This window comes from Plectropomus leopardus, chromosome 6 (genome assembly GCF_008729295.1).
Source record: "Plectropomus leopardus isolate mb chromosome 6, YSFRI_Pleo_2.0, whole genome shotgun sequence".
NCBI lineage: Eukaryota > Metazoa > Chordata > Actinopteri > Perciformes > Serranidae > Plectropomus > Plectropomus leopardus.
In genome coordinates, this window is record NC_056468.1 from 22,786,430 (window position 1) to 22,812,697 (window position 26,268).

The following is a 26,268-nucleotide window of genomic DNA, read 5'->3' on the forward strand; positions in this document are numbered from 1 at the left end:
ACTCAGCAGAGCACAAAGGAGGATAGAAAGCAGCCCCCGCCACAATATAATAGAAGGAAAAAAGTCTGAAGAAGCATGACCGCTGAAGATAAGACCAACAAAAGCTCCTACTTGTGCTGTGTATACTGGAAATGTGTGTGTGTGCGACTGGCTGCGTATACTGACAACATGAGTGTGTTGTGACGTGTTGCGGCTGAAGTGATGCTGGACAGTACGAATGTGAGAATCATGTACTGAGAAAAGCATGAAGAAATCTGGCTCAGAGGCAAAGAAACACTTGTGTCAGCACAGATCTCTGACTCACAGAAACCTTACAAACAAGCCGAACAGTATCATAAAAAGGTGAAAATGACCATTAATTTCATTATCATCTATCAGTTATTTTTTTTGACTTCTTAATTGGTGATGTTTTATCTTTACATTACTTGTTAAGGCAGACCAATAGTACACAGTCACAGGGAGTTTAAAAGTTTGTAATTTTAAAAGATATAATGCTTAAAGAAGCAGCATTTCTTAAAGGCCAATTTACAGTATTTGCATCTACGTGTGCACAAGGGGATCCACTTTAGTGTGTGTGTGAAGTAAATGTTGTCATACACAAATGTCAGCAAAGGTCTGCTTAGACCCCTGTAAGGACGACAGGGTGCAGCTCATTTTTTATGTATCCGCAGACTGCACATGCTCCGTGTTCCACACCTCAGACCAAAAATCTGCAGTCAAACCAGCCGCAACCACCCCATCACCATGAAGTTAGTTTTAAGGATATTCAACTGACATTCAAAAAAAATTGTTTCAGAAAACCCTTAGATCAGTCTTTCAACACATAACCCTGTTAGTCTCACATGGCCAGCCTTTGGTTCTTCACCCAAATACATCTGTCCATACAAGACACAAACGAGCCTCAGCTGCATCAAAACATGCTGGAAGTTGCTCCACTTAAGGCACCAACAAGCATACAGGAAGATGTCTGGTTGCATTTCTGATTTAAAATCTATGAAGAAAGGAGAGCTTGACAAAAGCAAAACTATATGTAAGATGTGCTGATTTGCTGAACTGAAATATTGTACCACAAATCTCTGAAACAATTTAACGAGACATCAGATGTGCAATATGATAACTACAAGTAAAAACACACTCCACATCTGTCCACATGATGCCCACCATCTCTGCACCAAACTCTGCACTAAAGAAAGCTATTGTACATTTGATTCTGGTCACTCAATACTTGCTGAGAGTCTGTAGAGTTTCACTTTATTGCGCTGACTGTTATAGTGTGTCAAATAAAAGGTACACTGATGTAACTGCTTTGGGGTTAAAGTTGATTTTTTTAAGTGGGGGTTGATATTCCACATATTGTCTATAAAGTGAACCACAGTAGACATACAAAGTCACCATTGACTTAAACACCAACTGTGGTCACAGTGCTGGCCATTAATTACAAAATCAGTTTTGTTGTGTCAAGTTGGACACAACAGAGCACAGCAAATCCTCACAAGAAATGTTTTTTGGGGTATCCCTTTATGTGCCTCTGTGTGACTGTGTGCCTGTGAATAGCACTCAAGTTTGTGTGTGTACTTCCACTACATGTTGAGTAATAATATTATGACTACTGCTTGTCGTTATCGGGGCTGAAGACCAATCCTGCTAAGCTGTTTGAAGGTCTGCTGTTAACCACACGGTGCGTGCACAGTAATGGCTTTCAGACGCTGTCTTGGCCAGCAAACTGAGACAGTTTCTTGATGGACACATTAATGGAGAGATGAATGGATGGATGATAACAGGATGCAGACACCAATGGACTGCACAATTTCCTCAATAGGCTCTTGCATATCACACATGGACACACACACACTCACAGTTCTAGCAGTAGTGCACCGCAAGCACATGGTGAAGCTAATAGGTTTAACTTGGCAGCAGTCCCAGTGATGTCAGAGTAATCCCTCATTAAAACCCTGATGACATCACCACTCACATCACTGGTGAGAGTGAGAGCTGAGGCCACAGGCTTACAGAGAAGTTCGCAGAGTGTGTGTCCATGTCTGTACAATGTGTGTGTGTGTGTGAGGGAGGGATACCCTGCCAGTGAGTGCCAAAGGTGTCCTCGCCGCAGTTCAGGTAATCCAGGTTAAGATGTTCCTCATAACACACAGGGAACATTAGCGTCACAGGGGGCGATCTTAGTTATACTGCATCTTCATGTGCAGTGTATTAAGCACACTTCCACATTCACGCAAACAACTTTCACCTCCAGACAGAGGTGCAAGAACACTGCAGAAAGGGTAGATAGGGACATGTCCGCCCTACATGTAAACACTTACAGGCTGAAACAAACTGCAAACTACAATTCAAAGTGTCAGTGATTATTGCTTTCATTTTAGAATTCAAAAATAACACCTGGAACGGCGCTTTGTCTACTGTACTGTTTAGAGTTATAAAATAGAAGCATGACATTTTTTCCTCTGTGTGGCCTTGCACTCCTGGGATTGCTGCACCACAGTGTCTGGATTTTGTCACAGAGAAGGAAATATTAAAAAAAAAAAAAATATCTCCCCCTCTCTCTCCCCCTTTCATAAATGAGTTCGGATTAGGAAAAGAAATATTTTAGCAACGTGCCTTAAAATTAGTCAGATTTCTTAAGGTTCTTAACACTGGGGTGATGTCCCAGGGGAAGGTCCTTTGTTTTGCAACCCATCCACCACCCCAGCTTACTTGGCACCTAACTAGACCACTTGGGACTGCTTCCTTCTTTACTCCTGTGAGCACATTTGATAGCAACCCTCCAAAATATATGGCTTATACACAAATTATTGGCTCATGATTACATGAGATCTATACAAATCTTTTATACAAAAGATTTTGTTGCATTATTTTTCATAGGAAAACATCTGAACAGTGCATGAGGACAGCTTGATTAAATTATATTCTGTCTGTAGGTGCTATTTTTCTGATATGTGCCATGCAGTTTACTCTCTGGCCAATCAGACACAGCCGCCGTCATTGGGCATCATCTGAGCAGCCAGAATCTGCGCAGACAAAAGGGCGAATGCCTAAAAGGAACTTTTGCCTAAAAAAATAGCACATCACTGTCTGGCAATATTTTGGATACATGAGAGACAATGTGGCACAAGCACAGGTACTGTGCAAGCCTGAGTTAATAACTGAGCACACTTTTAACATCTGTTTATTTATCGCAAGTAATCATCAATTGCTATCACATTATTCAATAAAGTTATTGCATATTTTCCTCATACAATGCAGCCCTTGTTCAGGATATGATCAAAAAGGAATCACTGACACATGCATTCAGAATTCAGTGTCAACAACATGACTCTCTCCTTGCATGTGTTAAAATTACTGACTGGTGGTTGTGCTGATATAAATGCATAGGGACCCTTTATACTGCATGTGTTTATACTGTAAAGATGTTGCAGGAAAATGAGTTTGTATTTAGCTTACTTCAGTGCCCTGTAGATCAGCCCACCAAGTCCCCTAATCTCAGCACAATAAAAGCACCTTTGGGAGGACATGAAAAAGGATCTCTGCAGCTTCAGCGTGCCGCTGGAAAAAACAAAATCCCAGAGGAACAGTAAGCAAAAGCAGGGTCGGTGTAGGCTGTGTGTATCAAATTAAGTGGCTGGTGGAAAGTGGAAATTAAGTGTTGTTATTCATTGCTGTCACAAATATTCTGTCACTGTCCGTGTTCGCTCCTTTCCTGCTGAGAGAGTGTTATTCTACACCATGCAATGTGAGAGTCTGTCATAACGGAGGGATGAGAAGTGTAACAGTCATGGTTGTGCAAGTGGAGGTGTACTTCCTACTAAGGAAGCTCTGTACAATTGCATTCATAATATACCAGCACAAGCAAAAATACAGAGGGGGGTGAAAGGTGTAGACTAAACACTGTTCATAAAAAGAGCTTGGATATAAAGGAAGTGTGACACAATGCAGCAGTGAAACTGGAAAAAAGAGAAAAGCAGAAACAAACAATTATCAAAGAAAACTGTTCAAGTTATCAAAGTTGTCTATACTACAGCAACGTCAAAATAAAACTCTAAAAATACAGACATTCACCTTCCTTTACCCTCACAGCTTTCCTCGCAAGCATTAGCTGGAATTATAATATTGTATAAGACGACATATTTCTAAATCATGCTAGGTATGTGTACACGTATGTGTGTGGGTGTGTGTGTGTGTGTGTGTGTGTGTGAGGGGACTCCCTCTCCCAGCCTAAGCCTTTCTAATCTGTTTGTATACCTCCCAATATGCGTCATCATGAAAATCCTAATCGCCATCATCGTCACAAGCAATTCCCCCTGAGATGAACATCGTCATCATCATAAATTCCTGCAAATAAGAAGTAACTCTCATTATGTTTGAGATGTTCCATAGTTTATGTCTTTTATGCACAACACAGTGAAGGTGAATGAACTAAAAACAGCTGACGGTGTCTGAGCTCTTCTGAGAATGAGCGTAATTTTCTCAGATAAGTCAACACACCTTTGGAGATCAGAATCTGAAAGGGGTTACTCGTTAAATTGTGGCCTCTCGCAAAAGCTGCAGCCAAAAAATCAAAGCCAGATGACACACACACACACACACACACAGAGTAAGCAGTGACGCATAAACTCTTAATTCTTAGTGGATCCTAAAGAAAACCCCCAGGGCTAGGCCTCCAACCTGTTTTCCTAGAAACTCGATTCTCCACATCTTTTTGTTTCATTACAGCTGTTTGTTTTTTAGTGGTGGTGGGAGTATATAACAAGCCGTTCTCAGAGAGCTGCTTTGTTCCTGCAGGAAAGGACCGGGGCATGATAACATCTGTTGGCTTACCGCAGGTTTTGTTTGGGTCAAATAGTGACGTACGCAGCTGCACAGCAGCACTCCAACTCACCAAAGACTGAGCAATGATATTTCCTAAGTTCTTTGTATTTTGTCACCACTTCAGCAATGACATTTGAATGTCAGGAAAATTAGAGACTTGTATCAGCAGTTTTATACTATATAGTTAAAAGGACTCTGACAGAGTATAACAAGGGCTTAGGTTTCATTTCATCATCACAAGGGGACACATATTAAGTAAGGGGTCCTCTCCCAGGAAGTTTTCTGCACCAATTTATTGTGAAAATGTCTTTATTTATACAAAGAAATGGTGATAGCTGAAATATAAAGCAGTACGACTTGTGCACTCTGTGCTACTTTCAAACATTTTTTCTTCTGTAGATTAATTTTTACTGGTTAGTTGACACACAAAGGCATTATTTATTTCTGCACCTTCTATTGTGTCTGTTGTTTGGAGAAATAACCTCCTTAAATGTGCATGTAGCACCTATTCATATCAATGATAAATGAATTCATTTTAATAAAAAAAGCTTTGCACAATAGCTCAAGTTTCAGCAAGACTTCTATTATTTAAAACTTTCTGCACATTCAGAACATATCCCACTTATCTGTGTTGTCTGAATAGAGAATAAAGTTGAGATATGTTGTAATATTACTAAAATTAAACTTGTAATTTAAGATTATTGAGAATTATGTCATAATCTTTCAATAAAAAAATCTACCCGCTTTATAGTACGCTCCACATTACATTTTTGCTTTGCTAAAATGGTAGTATCCCCTTCAGACCGTCCGAAAGTCACAGAACCCTGTTAGGGTCTCTCTCTGGATGAGGCAAAGTTTAAGCTGCTGTGTGCTGCTGTTCGTCAGAGGTGGAACCAAAACTAAACTTAAAACACGTTTGATTCAGTAAAGTATGGGAATGTCTCTCAGGCCTATTGAAAAATAAAATGCATCATCTCTTACTGATTCAATATGAGATGCAATTTGTCCCATATTTTGGTGCACAGAACTTAGAATGATGATTATGTAATCAAGTTTGCTCCAATACTGACAATTTTGTCTTTCTGAAAAAGATGACGTCCAGGGCTGTACCTGACAAGCTAACAGCAAACAAAAGCTATAGACTGTGTCATAATAACTTGCTGTGAGCTGTAATCTCACCACTTCTAAGCAGAAGGGTATTCTCTCTCTGTGATCTACCTGCTTTTCCTTTCACATTTAACTAACATCACCAATCACGGTCTGGTGCCGTCCCAGCTCCCTTAGCTCCAACTCTATATTGTAACATTTCTACTTTTGATTTATGCTGAGCTCATATAAGCACCTGCAGCTATCCCCCGCCTCAAATATGTCTGGCTGCCACGCTGTATTCTTATTGATCTGTCCATCTTCTTGCCTGTGTCCCAGAGATGAACACGAGAGATTGAAGATTGAATGTCCCATCTAGCAGCTGCTGTGTGGACAGCGGCACGGCACAGCACAGGCTGCCATGAATAAAATTGAAATGAAATGGATGTTAAAAATGAATGTGATGTCAAAGCTGCCCACAGGCTTCCCAGCACTGTGGTACTTGTATACGTTTCATATGTACTCCAGTGAGCAAGTTATTTAACAGTAGACTCATATAGGCACAACTGAGCGCATTGTCCCTCTTTGTCTTATTCCTCTTTAGATATTAATCATTACAGCTGAAAAAGGCTGTTGTTACAGTTGACAACTGAAAGCAACAAACTACAGTAGATCACCCTAAATAAAGATGGGCAGTGATTTCCGATCATTACAAACTAAAACATCAATTATTAAAAGTATTACAACATTAGTTGTTATATCATTTTATAATGCTGAATGAAACGCATTAGAGCTGAAACTATTTCTCAAGAAACTCGGGTAACTCGATTACTGAAAATCATCTTTGCAAATTATTTCCATCAAAGCCTCCTCAAATTCATATAACTAATACAGCACATTGTGTTTCGTAAAGATGATTATTACTGTGACACAACACACTTGCACTGTGAAAAAAGAAGATTTGATGTGATGGCGTGGATTGCAAGCTGGATGGAGAGATAGAGAAAATAGTGAGACATTTAACAGCCCAAAAAGCTAAATATCAGGTTGTATTATTAGCAATAATATCCTAAATACTTTATGCAATTTCAGCAATAAAAATGTTTTCCTAAAAAGGAAACCAATTAGTTGTTCATTTAAGAGACCTGCCTTATTTCCTCTTTTGGACATTTACTATTGCTCTTTACTAAGGTAAAAGTATTTGCTATGCAATTGCTCAATAGATTAATTCACAAAATACTCAATGACTAAAACTATAATCAGCTGCAGCCCTAAAGCCCATCATCAACTAATGAAACAGGCAAATATGCACCGAGGCTGACTCATTTTATTTGTCTGTGAGAAAAAAAAATAGATATGGTAAATTATTTTAATGATGCCAATAGATCTAAATTGTGTTAGCCTGTTGCTGTCTACCAATATGAGAGTGTGTTTTTGGCGTTGAGATGCCGATGAGTAATGAAAACACTGTCTTATATGGCTCATGTGTGTGTGTGCGCGTGGGTAGATAACACACAGGGGAAAGTAAGGGTGGAAAAAAGCACCAACTGTATATAAGTGGCAGAACAACACAATAAGAAATCCAGGATCAGCAATGTGTGAAAGAGATTTTGGATAGTGAAGAGAACAGCCCGGGCAAGAAGAGTCTTAAGATTGCCAATACTGACTGACTCAGTGTGTGTGTGCTCAGACAAACACACAGTAACAGCAAGATGTCCTGCAAAATAGGTGTGAAATAATGAACCGATCACTTAGCAATTCAAAAGAGGGGCTAATTGAAATTTCTCTAACAGAGAGAAGGTGAAACACTGGAGCCTTTGTGAGCAACAGCAGAACGTGCTTCTGTCTCTGCAGATTAAACCGAGAGCCTCAAACATATCAGCACAAACATGTCTGTCATGCTTCATGTAACTTCATAATCAATTTAACACTGCACTGCCTCATGGGAAAGCCGGAGTAACAACACATCCCAGTTAATTCTCACTATCACAGCTCTTGCACATTCCAGACTTGACTTTAATATTAACTGAAACTGAAACCAGATAAAAGACAGTCATAAGTCATCCCTCTTTCAGAAGGCGAGTGTCACAGGATCTGATATCCTACAGTGTAATATTAGTTATTAGTCATAGATCATGCAGTCAGATTGAGTTCTCACACCACATGCAGATGTTTGACTGATTGTGTGACTGGAAGCACAGCATACTGCCATGAAATTCTGCTCAGTGTTGCATCCAAAATTTGTTGTTCTTTTTTCTGACATTCATCGTACAAGCATACAGCAATGGAAAAGGTCATTCTCAAAATAAAAAAAAAAAACAATGCATGCAATCAACGTCATAAAGACAAAACAGAAAAAAAGGTAAAACAAACAAACAAAAACAAAACTGACTGTCCAATTTGTGTATATTCTGTGTTAGAAATGCACCTGATGCTGCACGGAGATGAAGGTTTTGAAAATGACAGGACGTGTTGAGGAATGCCTTTACAACTCTACTCGCTGACCGCAACGTGCAGTCCTCCGTAAGGTGAGAAACAGACCAGCTGTTGACTAGAATATTCTCTTTTGATTTCCACAGTGCATTCATAAAAGTGCGGACAAGCTTTTTATATAAAAGGACCTGTATGAAACACTCAGAACATATCTGTGATTTAGAGTCTGGGGTGGGATTGTCTGCACACAGTTCTCAACATGGAGGAGGTTGAGCCAGCAGCTAGCAGCTAATGGTGCTAACTCTATAAACAGCGCTAATAATAGCAACACTGCTGATAGAGCTAATACTGTTAACCTGGGAGGCCAGGGGGTGGGCGCTAAGCTTCGATGATGATGCTGTCCTGGTATCAGTAGTAACCACCATGTGAGCGAGCAGTGCAAAGCGACAGTATTCACACACAAAGGGCTTTACATGCACACAACAATGGACAGAAAGCTCAGATTATAACACACACAAAGGGTGACTTAATGTTTTGCTCAGGATGCTATTACGACAATATATCTTTACAGAGCAAGTAGCAGTTTGATGTGCTCTGAGTGTTACAGAACATTTAACAAGGGGTCAAACATTAGGTGTAATGTCATGAATCTGTGGTTCCTCTCAACTCCACAGAGAATTTTAGTTTATTCAAAATTCATTTGGGTTTAATGGTTCCAACTTAACTATTTTGGCTGTCATCAACTTAACTTCCACCCACAGTGGACAGCCAATTGTGAAAAAAGTCAAAGCCAAAGTGCACAACTAATAAAGTCAGCAACATGCTGGTTAAGAAAAAATCTTGCCACCAAAAGTTGATGTAGATAAAAAACAAACCCAAAAGGACAGAGAATACTGCATATTTACCAGGTGGCCAAACACACAACTTCAAATGAGTGCTGATAATGCCCTGGATCAGTTAGATGTGCAAAAAGGTAATATTTTGCCAACACATTTGCAGTATCAGCTTATAACGTGATAACATCCCAATGATGTGTTTAAAGCTTGTTGCCTCAGACTGACCAAAAATTAAAAATCAATTGATACTTCTTTGATAAAAAAAACATTTACTCTAAAAACGTAAATAATAAATACATACATATGTGTGTGTGTGTTAATATATAAAGACCAGCAGCAGCTTAAACAATGTTTTTCTTTAAAAAAAAAAAAACAACAACTATGTATGTGCAATAGTGATGAGTATCTATTGCATGTGCCATACACCTTCTTTTCCCCCCTTTTTTTAAGAAGTTATTTTCTGTAAAAATGGACTCACGGATCACTCTGGCCTCAAATAACACTAAAACCGATCAGATGATGCTATCACTGGGGGAGCTGAAACAAGAGCACGCTGTCTCCTCAAAATGCTTTTTAGTCTTTTCCCACATGAAACAGGTGGTTTCTCAGGGAGAATACAGTGGAAGAAAAAGTGTGAAGAAGAGAGGGGCGTCACACTGTGTGAGTGAGTGGAGAGCACCCTAAATAAGGCTGAGCACATCAGCATAACCCTGCACAGTAAGCTGGCAGAAATTGATGCTGCTGGTGTGAGACACACGCACACACGCACACACACACACACACACACACACACACTCTACTGGTGGTCCTCTGGGACAACAATGACTGATGACTCTGTCTCCCCAAAACTGACAGCAGGTCTCTGCTGTCTACAGAAAGCCCAATTCAAAAGCTCTGCCTCAGTCCCAACAAGTAACTAAGAGTGATAGAAAGTAATCTAAAGTTTGGCTGAGATTGACCCAGCAGCGCTACAATCAATGACAATGTGCAGTGGGAGAAAGCCTCAAAGAAATGAGATAACAACGCCTTGTGTCTTGTTATCGTTCTGACAAAATGTGGTACGTCGGAGGTAGCCACCCTCGGAGCCACCAAGAGAGAGGAAGAGGGGTGGTTGCAAATATAAAACTTGATGTCCTTTAACACCTTATTTTAAAAATCTGGGAAAAAATAACCAAAATTACTTATTAAAACAATCTTATATCCACTGACTTCTCACCCTCCAATATTTAGGAGGGAGGGGGAGAAAAAGTGATGCATCAATGCATTTCCAATCCCAGTTTTCTAAATATAGCCTAGTCTATCCTCTTCCCCTGGTCTCTGAGGCACTGGATTCACTTAATTGGATTACTACACACACTTCTCATTTCCTTTCTGGTTAGTGCTGAATTCAGTTTAGACAATCATATATCTTGGTTTATTCACTGTGGTGCTGAAGGCAACATTTTAAAGATGTAGGATGAAAAAAGCATGAAAATTATTACATCACTCCTGAGAGTCTCCGTACATTAACAGTTAATGTATGCAGAGCAGAAGCACAGTGATAAAAGATGCTGACTGTAACAATAAACCGATAATGCAGTAATGCAGAGAGAGAGAGACAGACAGAGAGAGAGAGAGAGAGACAGACAGAGAGACAGAGACAGACAGAGAGAGAGCATTTGCCATTAAAGTTCCTCTATGGCCTCAAAACCTTTCTGAGTGAGATGCATGTATGATGCGCCCAAATAAATAATACATTTGTGTGGTCGTGTAAGTGTGAGTGTATGTGTGAATGCATATTTTAGACATAAATGCATTTATTTTTTGTGACTCAGTATCCAGATGGATATTAGGCTTACCATGGTAGACTGTGTTAGCAAAGGTACACACTGAATGGGAATACACTGATTACATTACTCGCCCTAAATGTTGTTTGCTTTTCTTTTTTTTGCTTGTATAAAAAATATATGGTTCCTACACATTTTTCTTATAAAAAGTCCATACTTTTCCAGCCCAAGCCAGCCCTAGGAAAGCATTGTGGCCGGGCAGTTACACTGTAATACATCTCTGCCAATAAAGGAAGTATATCTACACTCATATTATATCCCTTCATTTACAGAATGAATGATATTATGTTATTGTTTCTTCAATATTCTGTACTCTCTTTTATAGATAAGCACCAAAAATTAGTAGAAAAAGTTATACACTCAAATTTTCACAGCATCTCTGCAGCCTTGTTTTTTCACTGTGGAAACTATAATAGGACAACCATAAAGGTTTCCATACGCACCAAAGTCTATATCACTGCATAACTCATACATGTTAAGACAACCTTTCTCTCTAACACATTTGGTTGCAGGTGTCCAGATTTGGTTCAGCCATAAGGCACTTTGGGCAGAGCTGCTTGCAGGCTGTGATGTACAGGCGCAGAAGCAGCTCTGCACAGGAGTGAACATTCAGTCAAACGCCATACTTCTTACCTTGCTTTTCATAACATCAAGCTCGCACTAGCATGCTCTCTTATACTTCAGTCAATATTTTGATTGCGCTGACTGCCTGCTCCAAATGCCATGAAAAACACTTTTCTTGTATTATCAATTTGGTTTTAGAAATTCTGTATTTTAGAAAACATAATATGGGCAATGGCCTGGATACAAGGGCTGTAGCCAAATCAGAGTTATGTCAGTTACATGAGAATTTGCTGTTTAATATGAATATTAAACAATTTGTTTTTTGTCTTTCCATAAAAAGTTTTTAAGTTTGAATAGGGCTAAGCAGGACTTTTAGTGTGGCAGTAGTATTAATGTTATTTTGAAAACATGAATAAAGTTGACAATGGTATTCATGTTATACAGTAAACAAGTAAAAATGATGCTAATGACAGACTGCAAATGTGCAACATTTTTTGCAAACACTAGAAATTATACAAAAGCCAGAGACTGTGTCATTTTACGCTACTGTGTGCTGTAAATTTACCATTTCTAAGCATAAGGGAGAGGTTCATGTTATCTCATAGCCTTGCAGTGTCTCTTCCTTCTCTTCTCTCTGCCACTGCATCTTATCCACAGTTGCTTGTACCAAAGAGCAGCTGAAAGTCAAGAGTACTCACTCCACAGCAAAATCTGCTAGCCAGAATGTCCCCAGAAGTACACTGCACAGCACACTGACCCGGAAAAACAACAATAACAACAAGAAACGACTGTCAACGACAATGTCAGTCGACTGAGGCGTCTTTGACTGATGATTCGAATCTCCAGGAACTCCGGACATAAAACCAATTCAGTTGATTTTTCATGAATCAGCCCTATGTTCATCACACAAAACAACTCTAATTTGTAGAATACTAGGAATGTAATTAATACTTAGTTGGACGACAGACACTGTAATTACAAGATGAAAGTGTCTGCTCTGTACAGCAGCAGAAATAGAAGAGTCACAGCACACAGTGCCGCCAGAAGCAGGTCAGGACCTTCTGTGCAAAGCAAAATTCATGGGTCCTCAGAAACAGGAGACAAAACAGATGATAGAGTAAGAAGCAGTTATCCTTACACCAAGAGTGCAGCCCTTGAGAGAAGAGAAAGCGAAAGAACAGAGAGCCACCACTGAGCCCGAGCCACAGCCCAAAAGAGAAAAAAAAATTTAAAAAAAATTGGCAAGTTAATAAAAAAGAAAAGCACCAACTGTTTCTGTACTTTTTTACGGGGAATTTTCAAATCTAATATTTAAGAAGTGCTCTTTAGATATTGAGAGTCATCAACCACTATCTTTTCTTGTAAAATGTCAAATGTAATCTGTAACACCGGTGTAGTCACAAGTCTATCAGCCAATGGGAAAATCTCCTCACCATGGCTTCCCTACTCAACATTTTTGTGTAAGCTTCATAAGCTCTATTCTCTCAGTGCTACTTTGCTTGCAAACCATAGGTCTGGCACAGAAAGAAGGAAACTGGTCCATTATCAAGGTACAATGAATAATACAGATCCCCCTGAAAGCTCCTCATATACACTCCCATACACTGCGGTGGTGCATAGCTTGACTGTGTAGAGAATTAGAAAAAGAAATCCCTGCCTGAGGTTTAAATGGAGTCTGACAGGCCCATCTCCCATTTTCAGAGACTAATGCTCGACTCTGACAACCATGACAGCCCTGAATTGTTGTCGCAACACTGTCACTGGATTTGCTACATCCATCGGATTCAGCAACACAAAACATTCCAGCAGACTGTGAATTACATCTGAGTCAGATTTGACTCAAATTAATGAAGCAATTACAGCAACAAGAAATGACTGTATCAAAATCCAATGAGTGTTATGAAGAACATGATTTCTCTCGGTTGCTCTTTTTCTCACTGCTGCTTTGATGTTTGTGATAGCATCTACGATTATGAACCTTAGGAATTTCAATTATGGCATGTGGAAAGCAAATAAAGTGATACTTTTGAATTTGGTGCCACATGACCAGAGAAAACAGAGAATAAGGTCTTTGACAATCTGTTTTGCTCAAGAGGTAAAAAACCTACAACTACCAGAATCCACTGCGCCACACCGGACCGATAAATGCTCCCACTGGTAGGGACATAACGCGAACTTGGACACAATGGCGGTTGGCTGGTAACAAACAAACTCGTATTACCAGTATTCCCACACATTTTCTTGAATTTCTCCATGACTTTTCAAGGACCCATAAACAATTTAATGACCATTCACAACATATTGCAAGAACAGAACTGTACTTTGCTCCAAATGTTAATTATTGTATGAAAACAAGCCAGCAACTTTTTCCAATGTCAAATAGTCTGTTCTGTTTGTTACATTATGTAATAAGAGGTTATCCACAGAAAACTAACTGTAACAATTACCTTCATTTCACACAAAAACTTTCAATGGTTTCTACTAATTCCATGCCTTTTTCAGGCCTGGAAAATAAGACTGTGACATTCTATGACTATGCCAGGATTTTCATGAGCGTGGGAACCCTGTATTACAGTTAAATGGTGAGATAAAACCTGTTCCTGAAAACAATTTAGGTGAGAAATCTTGGTTTAAATTCAATCAGCACTGTTTTATTGTTTGATTGGACTTTAATCTGAGTTAAAGAGACAGAAAGCGAAAGAGGGGCCGGTTTGTCTCTTGATCCACTTCGATATTCTTTGTGTACACAGTGGCTGCATAGGTGGCGGACAATACAAAAATGTGAAAGTAATGCCAGTAGTTTGAGCAACAACGTGAAAACTTCCCCGGATGGCTGGTATTGCTTTTTACAAAGTTGGCTGAAAATTGGCGAAATAGCCATATATACAGTGACTTGCTGATTATAAGCTCACTCATTTAAACCTTCCACAATATGGTCAACTCCATCTGTGTCTGAGTTTATGTTCATACAGACTGACTGTGTGTGTGTGTGTGAATGATAATCCCCACCAGTGTGCGTGTGTAGAGAGGAAAGGAACAAGGATGTTTAGCCGTGTTTCTGTTTACAATATGTTAATGGATTACCGAGAAATATTTGACAATGCTTCCTGATGGAAAGGCCGGCCCTCCTTTTTGTGTATGTGTGCGTAGATGAGTAAGTTTGAGAAGCTGGGTGAACACTCTTGTGTGTTTTTGTAGGTGCCTTGACGTCTGTATAGAGTTTATCTGTTTGTCTAAATCTATTCTTCTGTGTTCCCCACAGCTCTCCTTAACTGTCTCTGCTTAAAAGGTCTATAAATGGCCCTCTATTTATTCTATATTTTCTATATTTATTATAAGTCAGATATCAACGCAATTTATTGTCTGATGTTGAATTCAACACTTAAACCTATTAAAGTGCATTGTCAGGTACATCTCATCCTCCGCAATATGAGCAGATGCATCAATGGCCGCTATTGATGAGTACAATCTGTGCCACATACTGCAGATTGCATTGACATCCGATCTTCAGCTCATCTTTCCATATCCTCCTGCCTTAGCACACATCATCCACCAGTGTAAAGAGAGAGAAACAACAGAGCAGAGGATAAAATGCAGTGTGCATGTCAGTGCTTAGCTTTAAAACAAAGCGTAAAGAATACCCAGAGGCCCTGGGCTGTTTGTGACTGAAAAGTACACAAAAAATGTGGTTAAGACTGTGGCCAAGTGTTGCAAGTGTTGTATGTGTGCTGTCACACCACAGAAAAGAATAACACCAAGGAAGAATAGTTACAAAACAGGTCTGACTGACAGCCATACAACTACCCCACAACCATTTGATTAGCATGAAGGACTAAAACCACTGAAAAAAAAAAAAAACTTTGTTGGAAAGCATTGTTCATATCCCCGCAGCCCACTGTGATGACATCATCAACTCCTCTGTGTCCCTCCCAGTTTATAACGTAGCTGTAAGACAACTATCCCCACAAGACATGCTGCCTAAGTATGACTAATCAAAACAAGGCAGCTGAGAAACCCAACAATACAGCACTTTTTTTCAAGATGTTTTTCCAGTTAGTTTGGAAAGCAGTCTCCATCTCCGTGTTACAATACCTCTGTGTGCTCGCTATTTCTGACTACTGTAACCCTCAACTTCTTCTTCAAGTTTGGCATTCAGTGTGGGAGAAAATGACAGGAAACGTCTGGCCCATTTGACAATAAATTTCCCTAAATACATCTGAGCTGAGCTGGGAAAAAGCATGGGCTGGGCTAGGCTAGGCTAGCCTTAAGGGAGCAACCATACCACAAAAACAACACACGCCCACAAATGCATCTGCACGCCAATTCACATTATGTACTTTAAATGAACTTGTGCACATACTCCATTATGGACACAGTAAAGTAACAGCTGTAAACCCATGGAAAGACAGTAAAAAGCACACACACAGCACATCATCACTTCCATTACTCACCATATCCAGGAGTGCCTTCTGAAAGGAAAGTGGCTGAGGTGCATCATGGACCTGTCATTGGGAACACCTGGACAATGTCCAGGCTTCATACCGAAGCTGCTTCAGGACTGATCTCTCTTCCTGTTAACCTTTCACCCTTTGGACCCCTCTATCTATCTAGCTATCTATCGACAGACACTGCCCCACAGTGTCCACAGGCACCAGTACAATACGTAGTGTCCCATACTGCAGTCCACTGCTGTGAGGCACCCATTCAGACCAGTCTCCCAGTAAAGAGCCTCTTCTAAACGTCCAGTCTCACTGGTTTGGTCCTAGTGCATCACTGCAAAAAGCTTAAAAAAAAGTCAAACTACAAAGCACCATAAAATCCATTGAGTTCCAGAGGAGACATAAAAAATCCCAATAAATGGGACAATAAAAAAAGAACTATGAACTGGTGGCAGACTTTAGCCCAGTGTGAACTCTTGTCTGTCAGCGAGAGAGTCTCAGCAGTGCAGTGGCCACCCAGCTAAGCTCTCCGGCTGCTGCTCTTTTTTCCGTGGGATTCTTCCGGCAAAGGTTTGGAAATTACTGTCCCACATCCACATGGTGAACCGGTTCAGGGACTCATTCCTCTGGAAAACATTCCTTTTCCTGACAGCCAGCAACGCCAGTTGGAGAGGCAGCGGTAGTCACACCAGCATGACAGAGCATGTTACACACAGAGTCACTCATACACTCACATTGGCTTTCATCCTCTCAGCGTTGCCCCCTTTGTCTCTCTTACTTTGTGTCTTCCTCTCTGTTCTGCCCTTTCACAACCTCCCTGGAAAGGAAGGGAGGAAATGGGGAGAGAAAAAAAAGTTAAGTGCCTCTTCGGTATCTCCCCTTCTCTCTGCCTCGCTCTTCTCTCTGCCTCCTCCTCCCTCCTTGCTCCAGTCAGTGGGATGTCCTGACCCTGCGGAAGAGGTGTGCCTGCTCCTTCAGTATCCAGTAAGCTAAACCTATTGATCCTCTTACCACATGCTGCTCCTCTTCATTCAGTGAGGAACACGTCTGCACATGTACAATTAGCATACACATAGGAGTTCCCATACTCACACGGAAAGACTCTACTGTATTAAGTAACATGGACAAAATGTTGACAGAAGTAATTCCCCTCATTTCCTCCCCTTAATTCCACTTTCCGCTCTACTTTTCTTCTCTTTTCTTAAGCGTTTGTGTCTATCAGAGCCCCTCTTCGTCATGACAACGCAAGCACTGCTGTTGCCATGTCACTTTGTTTTTTGTTTTTGCGACTCCAAGCACACCCTCTGTCTGTCTCTAGTGTCTGCATGCATGCCAGTGAACCATGAAATTTCAAACCACACAACAAATGCCATCGTATTTTTCTCTGTGTGTATCTGCGTGTGGCATATAGTTTGTGCGTGTGTGACTGTTAAAGCATGCAGGGGGCCTCTCAAGGCATGTTTGTTTCAAGAAACTTGTTATACAGGATGTCATTGGCTTTACTGCAGTATAATGCATTCCTCTGTTCTTAAACCAGCGGCTCCGGGGCACTGTACTGTCTTTTATATCTAGTCAATTATGAAGATAGGATAAATCGCAGCAGTTCTACAATTCATTAATGTTATCCAGAGTGTGTGTCTGTCTACGTAACAGTGTGTGTTTTTATAGACTTTGCGTGCGCATATCAATTTGCACGTTTGTGTGCGAGTGGTGCTGGCAAGGAAGTTATGAGAGGAGCTTCAGGGTTAGCACACTAAGGTTGTGTGTGTGTGTGTGTGTGTGTGTCTGTGTGTGTTTTGCATTAAAGGGCCATAGCTGTGGCGAAGCTCCAGTTGCTGCGGTCTGAAAAACAGGATCCAGCACTGCTTCTTACACACATCCTGCCCAACACACACGTCAGAAGCCTCTCAACTCCTGCCAAAAAGTCAAACCACCTCGCAGCCTCTGTAAGCCTGCACCTTCAGCCACAACAGCCACTCTCGAATAGGGTGGAGTGAAGCTGAATGTTGGGGAATCCACTTGCTAGAAAACAAAGACAGAAATGCCGTTCTCTGGGGGGATGTGGGCAGTTTGACAGTTGTTCAAAATGTTCAATTTAAGGGGCTTTATAGGGTTTAGCAAGAAAGCAGCAAGAAAGCAGCTAGAAAGCACCGAAGCACCTGTCATACATTATGTACACATACAAAAAACATTTTTTATCTTTCCGACTGTCTCTCAGGTTTATTATTAAAACAATATCATTTTAGACATCTGGCGTACAAATCGAAACCGGGGCCAGCTCTCTAATAATAGAACATTCACTGTACGTCCCTGTGAGTATGTATGCAGTATTATATAATCTTAGTCCGTGCTTTAGGGGCTCCTGGCCCTGCTCTACCAACAGGGCTGTCTCTACTCAACAGTGAGCCGTCACGACTCATCCAGTAACCTGAGGGAGAGAGACTGGAGGTGAGTGGTAAAAAATAAAAGTGTTAAGGCAGACTCAAATAAATATAGAAAGCAGGAGAGGGCATGAGAGCGAAGGAGAGAATAACAGGTGAAGTAAAAAGGTGGGGTAGAGGGATGAAGTGGATGTAATAGCATGCCAGCTCTTTTACTGGATTTAGGTCCGCTCTTTCTTTTACTTGATTATTATCTTTTATTGGTCTGTTAATATTATTTTGTTCTTTTTTAACCCTTTGAAACTTGGATCGACATGACTTTTCTTCTGCTGCGTTTTGGATGCCTTTTACAAGTATCTAATCCTTTGGACCCTGAGCAAGCAAAATTCTTTCCAAAACATTTGTGAAAAGGCAATGAGCAACTTTGCAAAAAATTTAGAGAAGTGTTTATATGTTTAAAAAAAAGCTACATAAAGATGTCCATAAAAATATATTTAGAATTATATGAATTCAAATTATGTTAAAAAAACAAACAAAGACACAAACAACATAATTATTTTAAGCACTTTTTCGGGTCATCCATTTCCTTGTTGGTTTTTGACTTTACTTTTGCTATTTTTAAATAAATTTTCTTGGACTTTCTTTTTTTTAACTAATTTTTGTCAATTTGGGGGAAATGTCTTCTTAAAAGGCTAATTGCTTTCTTCCCATGTTTTTGAAAGGAATCAAGCAAATTCGCTCAGGTTTTTAAGGTTAAGTTCTTTTTAAATTCATATGCATTATCGTCTTTTACTGGTCTACTTTTTGTATTACTATTTTATTTAATGTTTACTTTTTTAAAATCAGTTCTGACTCACGTCTTTATATTTTATTTATCGGTTTATTCTTCATCTTAGTTATTATTCTATGAGGTTTTATTTTAATTTTCAATGGATTTCACAAGTTTTCATAGTCTGTTGCTGGCTTTATTTCGTGCCTGCAACTTTATCCTGGCACTCGGTGCAGCACATTGCTCTTCCAACTGGATTGAAATGTGCTATATAAATAAAGTTTTGCTTGCTTATTTGCTTATTCTTTCATCTTTTTAACAGCAAAGGCAATTGTGAGGCTTTTCTCGTCAATTTACTTGCCACAGGACCACAGAAAAGAAAAGACGGAGGGTGAGACTGCAGCTAGTGACAGAACAATTTCAGTTTATGAGGATGAAATCAAAGATCAAATGCATCCATGCTGCAGGGACACAGAAACCTTGAAACAATGACATGCGCCTGACAGGAACCTAACTCCTGACATATTACAGTCATAAAGTATAGTGATAACCCATCACCATCTCTGACCCCTGCTTGTACACAGAAAAATGTATTTCCATCAAAATATCTCATCATATTTGAATCCACAGGCCTTTTCCATTACATTAGCGCTCCGACATGGCTCTGTATGACCGGGCATCAGGGAGAAACAGGCTGGATTACAAAGCGGAACAAGTACATATCGATTTCACGTGTACTGACATTTTGCAAAGTACTTTTCTTCATTTATCTGCAGATCGATGTGCAAAGAACGCAGGCTGAACAACCAGACGGCTTTAGCTCTGGATGTTTTGCAAAACAAAACAGACATGATGCAACTTGCCAGGTCATAAAACCTGTAAAGCTACATAAGGTCAGCTTTGCAACGCAAAAGTCAATGTAACTGTGTTGCATATTAATGCATAATCACATAATAAGACTACTGTGCAGCCAAGTGACATTAAAAAATTAAATTCACATGGGTGCGACTCAATCATTACTTTGATTTGAAAATCGCAGATACTTTACATTCAAACAGGAAAGCATATCTCTCCAGAGCCTGAGGGAAATCTGGGCCTTCGTCCCTCATGCACGTTTTGTTCCTTTGAGGTAGGCCAGATGTCCGCCACTCTGCGTGTCACTGTGGAAATGCCTTGGGTCCAGTCCTCCTACTTGCCATTCACAGATGGTTATGCAGTGGCATTTGAGCAAAGGTTAACTCATTCCCCCTTCAAATCAGATATTTGTAATTAGATTCCCACATCTAATGGGGACATGGAGGCTTCAAGGGCCATTTGTAGAACGTGAAGAATGTTTAAGTGCCAAAAAATTACTCACTTGTGGAGTGTGGAGAATTTTTTTCGACACTTTGATTTTAAGGCAGATAGGGAGGGACTTAATTTATTAGAAAAATATGCAGAAAATTGAGGAAACAAAAGTATTTCAAGTATTATTGCACCAAGCTGTCACCAAAGTAAAGATTATCTGTATGTGTTTGATTTAAGCTCTTTAATATAAATTATAAAACTTGACCAAGATTTATCTGATGCCTAAAATACATAGCTTTACATACTGTCACCATTTACTCCAAGAACAATATAATGACTGCACTCAGGTTAGATTAAGGGAGGCGAGGGAGCATTTTGCGCAGTGCGATTACATACAAAATTAATGTAAAGATGTAAACAGACACAAATTAACACCAGGTGATACAAATGACGCAACACGAATGATATAAGCACTCAAAATTTACACTATTTGTGTTAAAAAAAATTTCCACTCGTACGATAAATTTGCATGCCGCTGTGTCACGAAAGCCTATCAGTGTTGTGCTCTGGTTGAGATTTACCTGACATTATAGAGTCTGAAACAGAGGACAAACTAATTGTCCCTGTCTTGAAGCTCTATGACTCAATGCAACACTGTATAGAGACAGAACAACAAAGGAGAGAGCTTGGCGAAAAGTGAGCCATAGGACAACATGATATGTCCAGAAAATATGTATTTGTTACCGACTATTCCTGTCTTGGTTCACAGTGGTTCAGAGCACAGAGCCTCTGTGTTTAGTGTGGTCACACTTGATTCCAGCTATTAACTATACTGATGGTGTGCATGTTCTCCTAACAACCTGCCATAAAAATGGGTATTTATTCATTATTCTTAAATGCATGAATAGATTCTCACAAAAGTAAACATTCATTCATTAGCCGTAACTACTTATCCTGTTAAGGGTTGCTGACATTAGGAAAGAGGCACGGTTCACCCTGGACAGGTCGCCAGGTTATCGCAGGGCTGACACACGGCCTCAGACAGCCATTTAAGCTCACACTCACATCTACCGCCAATTAAGAGTTCCTAATTAACCCTTTGAAACCTGGAGCGACATCACTTTTCTTGTGCTGCTTCCACATGCCTTTTACAAGTATTGAAACCTTTGAATCCAAATTAGTGCAATTTCTGTCAAAAACATTGGGAAAAAGGCATTGAGCAAATTGGAAGAAATTTGTATATTTGGAAAATTACTTTAAAAAAAATAGGTAAAAACTTGTGTGGGAAAAGGAAAATAAAAATAGGGAAAAACTATATTTCTAATAATCAGAATAATATATTCAAAATGATGTTACAGAATTATTATAATTTTTAAGAGCTTTTTCCAGGTCATTGATATGTTTGTTTTTTGTTTGTATTTTGTTTTGTTATGCTTGTTTTGTTTTTTGTCCAAAAAAAAAAAAAAATTCCTGGTAATTAAGTTGTGCTTTTTACTTCCAAATTTTTTTTTCTTTAATTGCTCATTGCCTTCTTCCCATGTTTTTGACATAAATCGGGCCAAATTACTCAGGTTTCAAAGGGTTAACCTAACTTGCATCTCTTTGGACTGTGGGAGGAAACTGGAACACCCAGAAAAACCCACACCCTCACTGGGAGAACATGCAAACTCCACATAGAAGAGCTCCTGCCAGCCAGCAGGTTCAAACTTGGAGCCTTCTTGCTGTGAGGCGACAGTACTAACCTCTGCTCCACCGTGCCACCACAAAAGTAAACATGACATATAAAGCCAAAATTCAAAGGCAAATACACGGTATGCCACAATGTTTAGTGTTTTGCTTTCACCATGCAGCAGAGAGGACACTAAATCTGTCCTTGTTTATAAATCCGCTTAATCAGATGGTGGTGGTTAGAAGCATCATGGATATTCGGTTAAAAACAACCATTGTAAACTCTGATTCCTGCTTTGACTGCTTTATGAGGCTGTTTTCAGGGAGCAGGTACAGATGGGAGCGTACTGAAATATCAATGGTCCAAAACCAGAGGCAATCGCTACTACAACACCATCTGGTGAAGATGGGTCTCACTAACAGTCAGTGCAATCAACTCTGCTCTTTCCTCTGATACCTATATTATCGCATAACATTGACAGAGAAAGCATCATATTTATTATTTTTACAAGCCAAAAGTGAACATGTTGCAAATGCCACGTTGCTTGCACTGTTATATACTCATACTGTCATTTGTGTCTGGAAACCGTCCCACACACAACGTACTAACAAGAGTGTTAGTGAAGTGTTCACCTGGCTAACCTTACCAGGTGTTTTATAAAGGGAAATTATCATTTAATCTATTTCTTTTCAGAGAGCAGTTCACAAAAAAACACATCAAATTAAACCTGTCTATGTGAAAGGTTCTCTTTATTTGTCACTCTTTATATATCACAGTTTTAAAAAAGCATCAGTTTAGTGTAAAAGGTGAACTGCTGATCAGGAAAAACATCATCTTGCTAGTTGTAAACATTAGTAGTATATGTAGGAATTTATTGCTGGCTTTGGTATTTCCCCCTTGACGTCACAAATTGCAGAGGCATGTTCACACATGTGATAAACAGAGAGCAGAGAGGCCAAAGATACTGGCAGACAAAACAAAACATCTTAATTGTTAGAAATACCCAATAAAATTAGTTTATTTATCACCTGCGGCAGGCAATATACTGTGAATTTGTCTCACAGTAAAAGCCACTGTTCCATGTGTTTTTTTCAACATATGTTGCTGGTTGACTCTTCCAACGCACCTGCTTTCAATCAAGCACTAATTAAAAGTTGCAGAGCTGCAGGATTTATTGCTGGTTTTGGTATTTGCCAACTGACGTCACAAACTACATAGGTGTGTCTGCACAAGCCATAAACATGAAGGGGCCACATATTACAGATTCTTCGTTTTTAATTAACAGTTCAGATTTACAACTTCAGCAACGAGTCATCCTTTCTTTTACTTTTCCGAGAAGATGAGCAGCCAGGTGGGTAAATGAGAAAGTAAGTGAACTTTAGGATACTACTTTTTTGCCCCCTGAAAACCGCACGTTGTTTTTATACAGTAATGTTATCTATTACATATGGAAAAATACGAGTGGGGCAGTTTTATTCCTGAGTGGCCTCAATTCAGTGCAAATCCTTAATTTGATTTGTCTTAGTTTTTACTTGTTAAAGAATTTACTGTTTCTTTGTTTTTAAATATATCCTACTCTTAGAATCTTTGATGACTCTAAAAAGTGATATAGGAACAATTTAATGTTGCATTGCAAATCACAGTAGGAGGTTTAAACCCAGACCATCAAATGAAGCTCATCCCACCCCTAACAGATTTATCTGTCTCAAATTCAAAATGAAATTTGATTTGACATTTCAAAAATATACATAAATGGAACAAGTCATACACAGCAACAATTTTATATTCACTGAAATTATGGAGGATAACACAATGAAGTTAAAAGATAACTTTCATTGTGGTCCTCTTGCTTTGCATTGACTGGGCTGTTCATTGCACTGGCTGGCTCAGTCAATGTTTGTTTCTGCAGGTGGACACCAGTAATTATTTATAAGTGATTAATTGTTTGGCTCTAATTGCCATCTGTATCTGTTGTGGTTTTCACCTCCACCACCGAGCAACGAGGACATTTCTCTAAGCTAAGGTTGTTAATGATGTAGAAAAGTGACAAGATGCATATTGTTCACAGATGTGTTGAAAAAGATACATGCATGCTAATAGTGCATACAGTTGTCATACATGGCCCCACTATTGCTGCTACCTGTTTCTCAATTTCCTTAGCCCTGTTTTGTACATCTACAGTTTGCTCCCACTCCTACCACTTAAATAAATATCTGTATCCATTCCACCCAATACTCTCCGCACCTCCGTTCCCAGCCATGGTGTCAGCTCTGTTGCTCAACCCCTCCAAAAATAGACTTCTCCTGCATTGCACCAACGTTGTGTCACTGTTGCAGCCGAGGCACTTGCCTGGCTCCCCCTGCACTGGCTGACTAGTCTGAACCTTAATCACAGCACTGGTTGCACTGAATGTCTATTTAGGCATGATTAGTGATTCCTCTGGGGGATGATATGACCCAATGATGACCCCCAGTGATACGCTAATTACTGTAGGCTCAGGGAGCAATGACGGTCTGCTGTTACACTGAATCAATGAAGGAGAAATTTACTTTGATCCTGATCAATGTTTGATTTTAGGCAGTGTATCTGATTTATTACTAATCTGCAAGAGGCTCCTGAGCCTCCATGCTCACATTAACCCTTTGAAAACTGAGTAAATTAATCTGATTTCTTTTAACATCACAAAAAAAAGGCATTGATCAACTTAATAAGAAATGACCCCAAAAAAATTAGCATGAAATTAGTTACAAGGAAATTTCAAGAGACTTGGCCCACAAAAATGTGAAGGAAAAAATAAGGTAATGACCTGAAAAAACCCCAAATAAGAAACTGAATTATGAAAAATAGTTTTAGTTTGGACATTTATTCCCAAATTTTTTGTAAATTCTCTCTCTCTGTCTCTCTCCTTGTCATGTTTTACTAGGGTTTTGCAATTTGGAGGACTTTTCTTGCCAAATTGCTCATTGCCTCTTTTCCTATCTTTTCAAAAGAAATCAAACAAGGTGTCAAAGGTCTTAAATGCTTGTGAAAGGCATCTGAATGCAGCATTCAGGTTTGAAAGGCTTCTCTTATCTTCAGGTTTGTACACAAGAGTAAGGGTCTACAGTCATAGCAGCTCTGTGCGGCTGTACTTAGTCCATCATCTTAGTAAGCTTGTTTGGCGTTAACTTTGGATCGAAAAAAGGTGAGTGCCTTCAATCTGCTTTTTTTTTAATGACCAGCAGGGGCTGACTGAAAAAAACAAGTCTAATTATATTCAAGTCTATGAGAAAATGATCCTACTTTTCATTTTTTCATGACCAAAATAATCATTTTCCAAAAGATCTTATGGTCTCAAGCTAGTTTCAAGTCTTCATAATTCAGCATGTTCATTTTGTGATTAATAGTCCCATTTAGAGTTAAAGGGTAACACCACCTAAATTAAGAATTCCAATGTTATTTCCATGGCCTAGTGAAGTTCAATCAGTATTTGTGAGCCACCCTCTCTTAAAGCCTAAAATCAAAGAGGTTAGTGTCAAGCTTAAGATGTCATCAAGTATAAAGACTGGAGCTGCTCCACAGACAATGAATGGGAGCTTTATTTGATCACTCTGAAAGGGAAAATGTACCTGTATAATCAGAACTTTCACCTGGCTGCTCTCAGTGACATTTATAACATCTTTCACTATTCACTGTCTATGGAGCAGATTCAGACTTTATACCGTATGACATCACAAATTCGAATCTTAGTGCTTTTGTTTTTGGATTTGGGGGAGATTTAATGATGTTTACCAGTAATTTTTGGACTAATTTTTAGTGAGAATTTTGGTCATTTGGGTTCTTAGTCAGATCCACCCCTCGCTCCTCTACAGCTACAACCTCTCATCCAAATATTGTATGCTCACTTCCAGCTCCAAAAAAATACAAGATAGGGATGACCAAAATGCTGAACTCGAGACTTCAAAACACGGGTTCACAAACCAACGGATGACATCACGGTGGCTGCATCCATTTCGTTTATACAGTCTGTGCTTAGAATACTAACAGTTGGTAATTACCACAAAACAGATGAGGCTAATAGGAATGTCCTTTGCAGGTATTTGGTCAGAATTTTACAAAAGTGATTATAATTCATCCGGATGGAAAATGAGTGCCTGTACAAAATAATCCAGAGGCTG

General features: G+C 39.5%; 1 protein-coding gene across 2 annotated transcripts in view; it reads right to left on the reverse strand.

Moving 5' to 3' along the window:
- pde4d (phosphodiesterase 4D, cAMP-specific) overlaps positions 1 to 26,268 on the reverse strand; it is a 228,454-nt gene that overhangs the window by 54,162 nt on the left and 148,024 nt on the right. The window contains exon 1 of one of the 2 annotated variants that reach the window (XM_042487566.1): positions 16,018 to 16,916. The exons of the other annotated variant lie outside the window; for it this stretch is intronic. Within the exon in view, the coding sequence (XP_042343500.1) occupies positions 16,018 to 16,106 (89 nt within the window). The 5' untranslated portion in view covers positions 16,107 to 16,916. Of the gene's footprint in view, positions 1 to 16,017; positions 16,917 to 26,268 lie in introns of those variants that run through there. 2 annotated transcript variants of the gene reach the window in all.